At 43.1% G+C, this 12,245-nt stretch overlaps 2 protein-coding genes and 1 long non-coding RNA gene across 4 annotated transcripts; 2 read left to right on the forward strand and 1 right to left on the reverse strand.

Annotated features, from left to right (window-relative positions):
• Nucleotides 1-276: 276 nt before the first annotated feature.
• Nucleotides 277-9,210, reverse strand: LOC118598694. The gene is made up of 2 exons (XR_004947795.1): nucleotides 8,818-9,210; nucleotides 277-2,014 (listed from the first exon to the last, which is right to left on the reverse strand). It is a non-coding gene; the product is annotated as an uncharacterized LOC118598694 (long non-coding RNA).
• Nucleotides 1,329-5,659, forward strand: aldh9a1a.1 (aldehyde dehydrogenase 9 family, member A1a, tandem duplicate 1). The gene is made up of 12 exons (XM_024279126.2): nucleotides 1,329-1,467; nucleotides 1,550-1,693; nucleotides 3,092-3,237; nucleotides 3,426-3,555; nucleotides 3,632-3,766; nucleotides 3,841-4,037; nucleotides 4,371-4,511; nucleotides 4,589-4,777; nucleotides 4,860-4,947; nucleotides 5,021-5,162; nucleotides 5,314-5,426; nucleotides 5,512-5,659. The coding sequence occupies exons 2-12, from the start codon at nucleotides 1,552-1,554 to the stop codon at nucleotides 5,604-5,606; spliced, it is 1,518 nt and encodes a 505-aa protein (XP_024134894.1). The 5' UTR covers nucleotides 1,329-1,467; nucleotides 1,550-1,551; the 3' UTR covers nucleotides 5,607-5,659.
• med8 (mediator complex subunit 8) lies at nucleotides 6,875-10,345 on the forward strand. 2 transcript variants are annotated; one of them, XM_024279141.2, is made up of 7 exons: nucleotides 6,875-6,998; nucleotides 7,109-7,230; nucleotides 9,208-9,352; nucleotides 9,430-9,570; nucleotides 9,649-9,736; nucleotides 9,808-10,047; nucleotides 10,121-10,345. In XM_024279141.2, the coding sequence occupies exons 1-7, from the start codon at nucleotides 6,903-6,905 to the stop codon at nucleotides 10,189-10,191; spliced, it is 903 nt and encodes a 300-aa protein (XP_024134909.1). In that variant the 5' UTR covers nucleotides 6,875-6,902; the 3' UTR covers nucleotides 10,192-10,345. The 2 variants fall into 2 exon arrangements, with proteins under 2 accessions (XP_024134909.1, XP_024134910.1); XM_024279142.2 differs by having other exon boundaries at nucleotides 9,811-10,047.
• The last annotated feature ends 1,900 nt before the right edge of the window (nucleotides 10,346-12,245 follow it).

Here is a 12,245-nt window from a genome sequence, read left to right on the forward strand (position 1 = left end):
TGGTGATTCCTGTCTAACTTCATCCGTCAGTCTGTCCATCACCATTGCAAACAGGAAGGGGCTCAGAGCTGATCCCTGATGTAATCCCACCTCCACCTTGAACTCCTCTTGCTTGTCACTTTATCTCACAGTCTTTCCAAACTACTTTTTTAAAAAATATGTTGTGCAATTTATTTATTTAACATAAATCATTCCACAGTGCAATTGCTTCTTCTTTTTGTATTTTTTATCTTATTTAGCTCTGTTGTAAATATGTTAATTTGTTCAATTTTTTACCTATCTGCAATGCTGCTGTAACACTGCAATTTCCCCGCCGTGGGACGAATAAAGGACTATCTATCTATCTATCTCTGTCATTCCTCACTACTGTCTTATAATACCCAAAAGGCCACAACCTCTGTGTTAGACTAACATTTTTCTGCACAGCTAAAGATTCAGTCGGAGGAGTTTTGAGACTAAAATCTGTTGTGAAAAATTAAAAGTATATTTTACAGTTTTTTCCAAATGCTAAAACACATTTTCTATCCATCCAAATTTCCAAACTGGCTGTTTCCGTTTTGGGGTCATGGGGTTGCTGGAGCCAACCCATCAACTGTTGGATTGAAGGTGGGGCAAACCCTGAACAGGTCACCAGTTCATTCATGACTTTAAAATCTAAGGAATACAAAATATGAAGTTTTGTAAAAAAAAAAAAAAAAAAAATAATTCTGGGTTTAAAAAAACATTATTTTGCAAAGATTTATGATTCATGAAGTGCATAATTGCTCGTCTCCATCACAGTGCCTTCCATTTGAACTCTAGGAATACCTCATAAACCTGCAGGTGAATAAATACTTTTAAAAAAGATCTGACTGTAATATAGACGGAAGTATTTAAAACAATCAGATTATTGAAGAGAAATCCAAGTATTTATGGGTTTCTCAAATGGGAGATCATGCTGATAAAGTTAGTTTTCCATCAGCGTGCTGGACATAGGAACAAACATGGAATGTCTCCGACTGATACACATTTCTGTTTTTTGTTATCCCAAGTGGCTGCAGGATGCCGTCCGTGTGGATCACTTGTGTTGGAATCATAGACTGTATATAAAATATTGTTTTTACAGTCTATGCTGCAAATGCAGTCTAATGTGAGCTGTTGTGGTGTGTCTGACGCTGGATGCAGAACAGCATTAGAGAGGGGTCAGAAGGTCAATCTTTGTTCAGTAAAGTTACTAAAGTTGTTTAAAAAGACATTCTTTCAGTCTATTCTACAATATTGTTTAGGTAACAACTTGAAAAATCCCATAAAAGATGAAATTACACTATGGTTGGAGGTTTAGAGATATTTTTTTTGCAAAAACTGAAGTTTCAGACTCTGCCTCTTAACCCCTCCCCCTGAGGTGTGGCCTCTTTATAAAGCAGCGTGCAGGCCTCCCCTCCTCCTGTTCCGAGGAAGTCCTGCTCCTCTCTGCTTGCATCTCCATCGGTGGGTATAAAACTCTTTCTAAAGGAGGGATGGGGCAGTGTAGGGTCCCTCGCTGTCGCTTCACACGTGTTCCTTTCTGCAGAAATGTCGCTGGCTACTCTGGACACGATGGGCGGAGCCTCCACTGGGTCCGTGACAGTGACCGAGCAGCTCAACTTTTGGGCCGGAAAGCGCGTGGGGGGTCGGAACCGCGAGCGAGCGGAGCCCGTGTTCGAGCCCGCCACAGGTGAGACGGGTGACAGCGCGGAGAAGTGCGCAGGCGCCATAAAAATAGTGCACTGATCATGTGATGTTGAGTGAACGACGTGACCTCTGACTGTAGCGCGTGATTAACTAAAACATGAATTAGCCGTGTGTGCAGCCCCATTCTCATAATTCAGCCCAGAAACGGAACAAAACGAAAACTCTTCGTGTCACGTGACAAGCTGGTTGTTTGTCCACCAGATTTTTCTGAAGTGGGCGGGGCAAACACGCCCCCTGACGAGCCAGTGGTCACTCTGGTGGTAACATAACTGATCACGCCTTCCTAGTTGTTGCCATTGGCACACTGTAAAACAGAGAAAAAAAAAAGCTTTTTTTTTTTTGTGGTCTTAATTTTCAGAGTTTAGCTACTGTTTATTGCACAAGTCTGCCTGACACATTTTTTACTTTGCATCATTTTTAATTTGCAGCATCATCAGTATTGTGTTGATGATGCACAGCTTTAGATCAGTGATCCTCCTTAAGTTACAAGATCAGCTGATGCTCCTTTTGGATTGTGAACATTCACTTATGAGTGACAAACACATTTCTGCTGCTCAATGAAGACATCACTCAGGATTTAGCTATTTTCTTAAAGCCAAGAGACCGGAACAGTTGTTTTAAAATAAGAGTAAATCTTTAAAGTCCCACTCCGATCATATTTTGATCTACTTTCAAAGCATTCCCAGTGGTCTTTTAACGACTATGCAGTTTTTTTTAAGTCAAAATAAATCAATGTCATATTCTAGGACCTAGTTTCTGCAGAATATTAGGAGTTCATTAGAAATTCCCCTCTGAATTGATTGTTGGCATGGAAGTAAGTCTGCCCCTACTTCCTGTCATCCATTGCTTTACACACTAGCGTACAGCCCCTCACACCTCCAATCTAACATTACTGGTGCAACATAAATGGTGGGCAATATTTGAGCTATCCAGCTGTACAGTTTTGTAGTCTGATACCCGAACAGACGAGGAAACAATACCATCTATTTGTCTACAACTGGATGCATTGGCCCACTGTTTGGAGCTTCCACACTACAAATAAGCTCCTTTTTTGAACTGCATTTTTTTTTCTGATTCACCAGAAAAACATTTTTTAAGCTTAATTTCCTCTATATATGTCCTCAATTATGAGGTAAAATGCCACAAGAACATATTAAAAACACTAAAATCCCTACTTTCATAGGAGAGGGTCTTTAAAAAGATTTAATCAATGTCTTTCAAACCTGAAGAATACAAGCTGAAGATTTGTTTTTAACCTACAAACCCTCACAGATAATATGGTCTTCTAGTCATTTTATTGTTCAGTGTTTAATTCTGACAGTTGATGCTCAGTTTATCCCCGGCAGCAGACCTCTCAGACCTGCTGGTTGTGTCGTTGCAGGCCGGGTCCTGTGTCAGATGGTGCCCTGTGGAGCTGAGGAGGTGGATGAAGCCATAATGAGCGCTCACTCTGCCTACGTGCAGTGGAGCAAGAAGGCTGGCACGGAGAGGGCCCGGGTGATGCTGGAGGCAGCTCGCATAATCAGGGTGAGGAGCAGTGAGGCAGGGTGGGGGCTTTAGTGTCATGATTGTTTAACAAAAACTGGGACTGATGCTTTTCTGGCATGCAGTGTGAGAATCATTATTCATTTAAGAATCCAAAGCTTTGATCTGTTGCTGTTAGAAGCTTTCCAGAAGCTTTCCAGATTTCCAAACATCTAATTTATCTGAAATAGGAAAGGAGAGAGAAGATCGCAAAGCTGGAAGTGATCAACAATGGCAAGTCCATTACTGAAGCTCTGGTGGACATCGACGTCTCCTGGCAGTGCATTGAGTATTATGCCGGTCTGGCTGGTACTCTTGCAGGTAGGGGCATTTCTGCCGCCTTAAGAGGAACAAAAAATGTAGGAACTCTGTCAAACTTTTGCTTCTATGACTGCAGGTCAGCATGTCCAGCTGCCTGGGGGGGCCTTTGCTTACACTAGGAGGGAGCCCCTTGGCGTGTGCGTGGGAATCGGTGCGTGGAACTACCCCTTCCAGATTGCAGCGTGGAAGTCCGCTCCAGCTCTGGCATGCGGTGGGTCTCCTGCCTCACAAGCCCCCCTTTGGATGGAGAACACGCTAACAGCTGAGATGCTGCTGCTTTCACAGGGAACGCCATGGTGTTTAAGCCGTCTCCCTTCACGCCTGTGACCGCCGTCATACTGGCAGAGATCTACAAAGAGGCGGGGGTCCCCGATGGGCTCTTCTGTGTCGTCCAAGGCGGCGCAGAGACGGGCTCCCTGCTGTGCAATCACCCCAAGGTTGCCAAAGTCTCCTTCACTGGCAGCGTTCCAACTGGCAAAAAGGTGCACACTTTTATTCACCAGGAGATCAAGATTCTACTGTATATATAGTTTATTCTCCACTTTATTTATTAAAACAGAAGATGGGTTTTGTCCAAAAACTACAAATAAATGCCTTATTATCCCTTTAATTCAATAAAATCTCAGTCATAAAACGTGAAAAAATGTTTACGTTTATTTTAGAGAGTTTTTTTTATGCTCTCACAGCTGCACGACAGGACCCCCTGAGCGCGATTAATAAATATTAACAAATTATGTTTTATTAATAACACCCAACCGTTTTTGCAAGTCGTATAATAAAAAAAAAACAGACATTTTGACAGAGCACTCTCTCAGGTCATGGAGATGTCTGCCAAGTCAGTGAAGCAGGTGACCCTGGAGCTCGGAGGAAAGTCGCCGCTGATCATCTTCAAAGACTGTGAACTGGGGAACGCAGTGAAGGGCGCACTCATGGCGAACTTCCTCACACAGGGGCAGGTAACTGTTGTTCTGTGTGTGGGGGGTATAGGGGGCTGTGTGTCCCTGGTTTCGGGTAAAATGTCTCTTTTGCGCAGGTTTGCTGCAACGGGACCAGAGTGTTTGTGCAGAAGGACATCCTCCCACAGTTCCTTGAGGAGGTGGTTAAGAGGACCAAAGCCATCGCCGTCGGTGACCCCCTCCTCGACGGCACCCGCATGGGGGCACTGATCACCAAGCCCCAGCTGGAGAAAGTGCTAGGGTTTGTCAGTCAAGCCAAGAAGGAGGTGAGCAGAGCATACAGAAACTGGAAGTTGACGACTTTCAAACGACCATCTTGAAGATGTGGTGATTTTTCTGTTTCTGTAGGGGGCTCGAGTGCTGTGCGGAGGGGAGCCTTTTGTCCCGACTGACCCCAAGCTGAAGGGAGGTTACTTTATGTCTCCCTGCATTCTCGGTGAGTTGGAACAGCTTCCTGTGTTCTGGTGCTTTTCAGCTAGTCTCCTCACTACCTTTCTGTCCTTGCACAGACAACTGCAGAGATGACATGACCTGCGTGAAGGAGGAGATCTTCGGCCCGGTCATGTCTGTCCTGCCGTTCGACACCGAGGAAGAGGTGATTCGACGGGCCAACAACACCACCTTTGGACTTGCCTCTGGGGTTTTCACCAGGTCAGCAGAGAGCCGCAGACTGTGATAACATTTGCTTTTAAGATAACTGCTTTATTGCATTTTCTGACCCTGTTGCTGTCAAAGATTAACACTTTGACGTCTCTTTTAAGGCCTCACAACTTATCGCTTGAACTCTGTTCTTCGTCTGCAGAGACATTTCTCGAGCTCATCGTATGGCTGAAAATCTGGAGGCGGGGACCTGCTTCATCAACAACTACAACATCAGCCCAGTGGAAGTGCCATTCGGGGGGTATAAGATGTCAGGTAGGGTATTGGAAGTTTGAACCGTTCAAAATATGAGCCTTTTTGAGGAAAGGTGGTGAAACTGAACTCTTCTTAAACTGTGCAGGCTTTGGCAGAGAGAACGGCCAGGTGACCATTGAGTACTACTCCCAGCTGAAGACTGTGGTGGTGGAAATGGGCGATGTGGAAGACTACTTCTAGAGTTGTCAGTTCTACATTTTTTTTCAGAGCAATAAACAGAACTTTACAGACTTGTTGATGGATCTCTTATTTTAACTTTTCTAAGGTGTCTTTATCAAGTTTCTTAAGTGTTTACAAAGGTCTGGACCCAAACTGTGCATTCCTCCAACAATTCCTTTAAAGCAGACTGCTCCCATCACCATCTTGATGTTGTTGGGCTGGAAACTGTAGAGGTGCATCAGAGTTCCCTCCTAACAAAGCATGCTTTAAAGAGGAGGAGACATGGGAGATTTAAAGATGTGTGCATTTGCAGAATCAAACAATAAGATTTCAAAGATGGGCCACGAAAACCCACTTAGAGCTGCACAATGGAGGAACTTCAGGATTCTGTTGAGCTACTTTCTTTCTTGCCCTGTACATTTGCTCATGCAAACTTGATCTGTGATCCTGAAGTAAAAATAACAATTACATCAAGAGTTTACACTGCTTCTAAACCTACTTTATTCCCATTTGGGGTCTATTGAAGGGCAAGATACACCTGGGACAGTTCACCAGAAAATTGCTGGGGCAAACGGTGTTAGAATTAAGTCTAACTAGACACTTTTGAGGCCTCTGGTCAGAGAGCTCTTCTCATAGGTTATACCAACCCATCAGATCAGAGTTAAGGTTTGTGTTTTAGTCTGATGCCTAGAACAGTGAATATTGCTATTAAAACAGTTGAGCTAAATATTGCTGATTATGACTTGGATAAACTTGAACTGATTTTGTTATGGTTGGGCAGAATTATGGGACATTTGGAGCTTCCACTAATGGAGAACAAATCATATAATTTGTTTTCAATAAATATCAAAAATAGTCTAACCATCTTTTCTACTCTCTGTCTCCATCCCTGTGAGCTACATCTTCTCTGTGCTTCGTTCCTTCCTTGCATGACTCTGCTCTCATCCTCCTCTGATTCTGCTCTCAGCTTTCCATTTTCACTCTGATCTGTTGCTGTTAAGTATAATTTTTGCTTGGTCAGTCTATCATTGAACTTCTATGGAAAAGTCAGTACATCAAACTTTGAGTCAACCAAAAATAAAAATCCTGTCCCGATGTGTAAAATGAAAACAGATGGTCTCTGGCTGTGATTTACAGTTCTAGTACATAGTTTTGACCTAACACAGAGTCTATGGATGAATAAAATTCCCATAGTGCTGCACAACCCCCGAAAACACAGTTTTTATTCAAAATAAACATAAATACAACAAAAAGGGGGGAAATGTGTGGTTCTGGTACCTGCTTTTGCCTCAAGGGGCCACTAACACACCATTAAATATGACCATAGAAGAAGAGTCCCTATATTTATGTGATGGCGCAGAAACGGAAGTACAAACAGAAGACTTCCGGGTGGTTTACATATTAACAATGCAAGTGAGTTTGAAATAATTTCCCTCGGTTGTTTGAGATTATTTTGAGCTGTTGTGAACGACACTTGGACTGATGCTTATCCGGGCGTCTCCCTGTCTCCTTTCATGTTCCAGCAGCGGGAGGAGAAGCAGCTGGAGGTGGCGGTGGAGTCTCTCATCTCCCGGGTGGCTCACGTTAAAAACGCTCTGAACATCTTCATCTACAAGCTGGAGAATGAGTACGACCGTCTGACATGGTGGGTCCTCTTAGATCTGTTCTAGACTAAAGGCTCTCTCCCTCGACATTGTAGAAAACGAAAGTCTATAAACAGTTATAGTTAAAGATTTCCTAGAGTGATATTTTTCTATTACCTCAGTTCAACAGAACCTTAGTTACTCCCCAAGTGTAGTTTGCACTCTTGTGTACGTTTTAGTTTGTCCACATTTGGAATAAAAGAAAACTATTCCACTAAAGGGAAAATTACCTTGTTACCAAATCTATATTTAAATTATTACAGTATTTTCTGGGGTATAAGTCGCAAGAGCAAAAAATGTCTTAATCAAGAAGAAGAAAACCATTTATAAGTTGCTCTGGAATAAACGTTTCAGGAGAAAAGGGACATTTCAGAACAAATCCGCCAAGCCCAGCGTAGCTAAAAAAAATAAATGAAGAAATGCAAAAATACTAATCTTTTAATCTGTATAAGAACATTATCAAAGTTTAGGAGGAAAACAATCAGATTCTCTTCCAAATTTGTTTTGGACGACACTTCATCTCCTGGGGTCAGTAGCAAACACTTATACTCAGATGCACCGCCCTCTAGTGGTTGATAGAGGAAACAACCACTAAAAGACAATCAGTGTTTACTGGGGAAATAACGAATAAATGAACCTATTTATGCCTTAAAAACGCACACAAATAAGTCCCCCCTGAGTATAAACCACACCCCTGGCTGAACTATGAAAAAACTGCAACTTCTACTCCAGAAAATACTCAGATTTCATTTTTTTTTCATTAAATTTGCATGTGATGCACCAGCAACAGTAAAATTATCTGTATTTTTATTTAATTACTGACATTATACTTGCTACTACTATTTTTTCTGCACTAAGATGGATCATATGTGGAAGGGTGTCTTTTATTTTGAAAGGAACTCATAAACTTCTGTCAGAAGTTTTTAAATGTTTGTGTTTTATTCATTAAAATTGAACAACAGTTTATTTATGTTTATCATAGTAGTAACAATATTTTAAATGCAAATTAATATCTTATTATTTTAGAGGGTGAAGGAATACTTTGTGGCTCCTGCTGGGTTGTAGTCAGAGAGAAATCAACTCAAATGACTCTTTCAGAGTTGAAGGTAGCAGACCCCTGCCCTAGGGCAATTCAGTTAAAGCAGCTCTGCAGCGTATGAAATAAAGCAACAACAAACACAGTAAAAACAACAGAGTTAAAACATGTTAAAAGAAAGAATATATATATATAATTAAAGATTCAAAAATAGAGTAAAAAAATTATGAAAATAAAAACAGACACCTTCTACACAGGAGTATGTCCAATTTGATTTAAGAGTTTTATGGTATTTTGGATAAAAGATGTGAAGTACCTGTTAGTTTTCCTTGCTGGAGCAATAAAATGGCAACCTGAAGGCATGTTTGGTCTATGAGGTATTGTAGAAGCTAATAGCCGACAAGAAGAGAGATCTGCAAAAGCGCGACTTCCCGCAGCAAGGTGTTAAAGTCTCTGACTGAAGGAGTGCACCTATTGTCTTATCCAGAGGATGATGATGAAAAGTATTGTTCATGATGGATTCCAGTTTCCGTAACAATCTCCTTTAACTCACCACAGACTCTAGGGTACTCTGGATCTCTTTGTCGATCCTCTTCCTGTCAGTGCATCTTCACCCCACTGCAGCTCACTCTGTAGAAAGGGGCATATGCAACAACAGCATAATAAAAATATCCTTAAGAGTCCTGCAAACTCTGGAACGCCCAGTTTCCTCAGCCTCTCTTGCAATCTCCGGTTCCCCTTTTTTTGTTGCCAAGCAACAACAACTGATCGAACGATGGACCTACAGACCGCTTCAGACCCGGAAAGTGGTGGAAAATGGCCCAAAAAGGAGTAACATTAATAAAGTCCATGTCTCTCAAAAACAGGTTAATAACAGGAGATTAACAAAACAAAAACAACTAAGATAACTCATCATGTGGTTGTTTATGTTTCTTTTCCTCAGGCCGTCTGTTTTGGACAACTTTGCCCTCCTCTCCGGTCAGCTGAACACCATCAACAAGCTGCTGAAGAACGAGAAGACTCCAGCTTTCCGGAGTCAGGTCATAATCCCGCTGCTCCTATCTCCAGACAGGGATGAGGATTTAGCTGTGAGTGTCCCCCTAGCTTGTTCAGGCTGTGCGGTGTGGTGGAAGACATCCAATTCTCCTGTCCACCTCTCCCCCAGAAACTCACAGAGCAGCGGGTCCCGGTGTTCAGTCACGAGATTGTGCCGGATCACTTGAGGACGAAGCCCGACCCGGAGGTGGAGGAGCAGGAGAAGCAGCTGAGTGCCGAGGCGGGCCGGATTGGTCAGGAGGTGGCTCAGGTCAGGAGGAGCGTGCACGTTTCCAGTCTAGTGTCTGTGCTCAGACCGTGTTAAGTGTCTGTCTGTGCCGATTCACAGAAGCAAATCCAGGCTCTGAACAAGCTGTGTTCCAACATCCTGGAGAAGCTGAACAACCCTCGAGAGGACAGGGAGGCTGAAGCTTCTGGTGGGCTGCTCGTCTGTGTTCCTCCATGGTTGTCCTTTTTGCAGAAACAGCTCAGCGTGTTTATTTTCCAGCAGTGCGGCAGAACAAGGCGTCCTTCAACCCCACTGACACCAGTGCCTTGGTAGCAGCTGTGGCTTTCGGGAAGGGACTCTCCAAATGTAGACCACCTGGCCCTGTGGCCCCCGGCCACCCAGGGCAGGGGCCCATGATGAGTGGAGGCCCAACGCTGCAGCAGGTCACTATTGGTGGTGGTTCAAACCAGCAAGCAGGTATGGGAGGACCTGTGCCTCCCCAGCAGCAAGGACAGACTGGTAAAATATATTCTGTTTTTTTTACTATTTTTTTTTACATAAATTAGAGACATATTTTTATTTTTTTGACCAGGAAAAATGCCAAGCAGCATCAAGACAAACATCAAATCTGCATCGGGTTCCATTCATCCTTACAACCGATGACCCCCTCCGCCCGCCTCCCTGCAGCATGGATTAAGGAACATCTGCAGTCTGCTCTCAACATCCCCCTGTGAAGCTCTCTTTACAGCCACTAGGTGGCAGCATGTGATCCTTTATAGCTGAACAGAACCTGTTTTCAATAAAACCCAGAAAAGCAGCTTGGTTTGTGTGGCCTTTATTTACATGCGTCTTTCTCTTGTTTGTGCACTGAAACGACACGAAAAAACCTGAGCTCTGCTCTTCTGAGTCTGTGTTTCAGCGCTGAGTGTGATGGGGCTGGACATTATGTCACAGCTTTTAAGGGGGAATATAAGGAACTATTGCTGTTGACAATTGGGAGGGGGTGTTCCTGTCTGAGTGTCGGCCCTCTGTCTGCTCTGATCCTGTCTGGCTGGATGACCTACATCCACCCTCCGTTCTTTAGCTCAGAGTTGGAACAAACATTTCTGTGCTCACAAACAAGCCTCTCTAAAGTTTTCCTTATGGTATGTAAACCATTACTTTTGTATTTTTAAATAACTCCACCACAAACTAATACCCATCTTAAGAACACTCTGAATCATTTCTAGAGTCACAGGGTTGCTTGATCCAACACAGCTATCAGACAAGAAAGTCAAAGTGGCCAGAAAACCCACACATGCATGCAGACTCCACACCGACAGGTTTCAGCCAGGATTTGAGCCTTCTTGTAGTGAGAGCGCAAACTACTACATCACTGTGCAGTCCCCTAGCTAATATATGTAGAAATATATGAAAATACAGAGCAATAAAAAAGTATTTGCCAGTCATTGGTTCTGTGAGTTTTCTTCCTTAAAACAGTTGCTCTGTAAAGTACATTGCATTATTTTTAAAGAATGTATTTGTGTAATGGTGCAGAAAATATATTTTTATTCAATAGCAAACTTAATAAAAAAAATCTGAGTTCACCTCAGTTAGTTAGTACTGTAACTCTGGTTAGCAAGTACAGAGATCCTACAAGTCTTCATCAGATTTGAACACAATGTAGCTTTTATATTGGTCCTTCTTTACAAGTAGCTCTTCTCAAGAGCTGCGATGTTTTGGGGCTGTTGCTGGGCAACTAGGGGTGTAGAGAAATAATCGATTTGGCGATACTTGTATCGATTTAAAATGCTGACGAGACAATATTTTTTAAATTACTTATAAGTAAGTGTAATTTAACATCTTACTTTTGTTTTCCACCTAAACCCCAGACCAGTAGTTGGCAGCACCGCACACTCAGCCTCTTTGAGCAGCTCTTCAACCCACCAAAACAACAACGAGATCTGGTGAGAACCAGCTTGTGTTAAATGTTCAGTCAGCCTCGTGGTTTTTGTTGTTATGAGACATGTACTACTTAGTTTTTACTAGGGTTGGGTACCGAACCAAAACTCTGTGCCGCGTTACTGTCTGTATCATATAAAAACGTGGGTTGTGGTGCTTCATGGCGGGCTAATATAAGAAAATTTGTTTTGGTACACTCTTGGGATATATCACGATATGTATCGTATCGTGAGACGTGTATCGTGATGAGTAGTGTATTGCCGATACAGACCCCTACAGGGAACACAGACTTTCAAGGTCACAGGCGATCGTGGACCCCAGCTCTACAGCACTGGTCAGCCTGTTACCTGAAGGTTACAGAGTACAGGTGCTGACTTTCAAACCTCATCATTAAAAGGTTGCGCTGCAGTGTCCTTTGGTTTTAAGGAGTGCATGTGCAAATGCTGCTGTGTGCATGTGTCATGGATTCAGAGTGCTGCTGGGGCCTCTTCCTCATCTTCAAACCTCCGCCTGCTTTTCTCCACCAACAAGGAGTAATGGAGGAACATTTTTATCTGGAAGAGACAGATAAGTGCATTTCATGCCTCTGTGTGCAGGGTGGGAGGGGGCAGTGAAGGAAAGACACTTGTCTGCTGCCAGCACACACATTTCCCTCACTTCCAAACGTGTGAAAACGTCCCTTCCACACCCCTCGTACGCTCAGCTATCAGAGGTGAGGACACGGCGGTCTGACGGGAGAGCTTTGTGAACCAGCAAGCAAAGTCACCAAAAAGGAG

The sequence above is a fragment of the Oryzias melastigma genome, linkage group LG4 (genome assembly GCF_002922805.2).
Source record: "Oryzias melastigma strain HK-1 linkage group LG4, ASM292280v2, whole genome shotgun sequence".
NCBI lineage: Eukaryota > Metazoa > Chordata > Actinopteri > Beloniformes > Adrianichthyidae > Oryzias > Oryzias melastigma.

Coding starts and splice junctions, on each gene's coding strand:
- aldh9a1a.1 (XM_024279126.2), top strand. CDS start 1,552: ATGTCGCTGGCTACTCTGGACACGATGGGCGGAGCCTCCACTGGGTCC. Junction 3,556..3,631: donor TCTGGCTGGTACTCTTGCAG/GTAGGGGCATTT, acceptor CTATGACTGCAG/GTCAGCATGTCCAGCTGCCT. Junction 4,778..4,859: donor TCAGTCAAGCCAAGAAGGAG/GTGAGCAGAGCA, acceptor CTGTTTCTGTAG/GGGGCTCGAGTGCTGTGCGG.
- med8 (XM_024279141.2), top strand. CDS start 6,903: ATGACCATAGAAGAAGAGTCCCTATATTTATGTGATGGCGCAGAAACG. Junction 9,571..9,648: donor TTGGTCAGGAGGTGGCTCAG/GTCAGGAGGAGC, acceptor GCCGATTCACAG/AAGCAAATCCAGGCTCTGAA. Junction 9,737..9,807: donor CAGGGAGGCTGAAGCTTCTG/GTGGGCTGCTCG, acceptor TTTATTTTCCAG/CAGTGCGGCAGAACAAGGCG.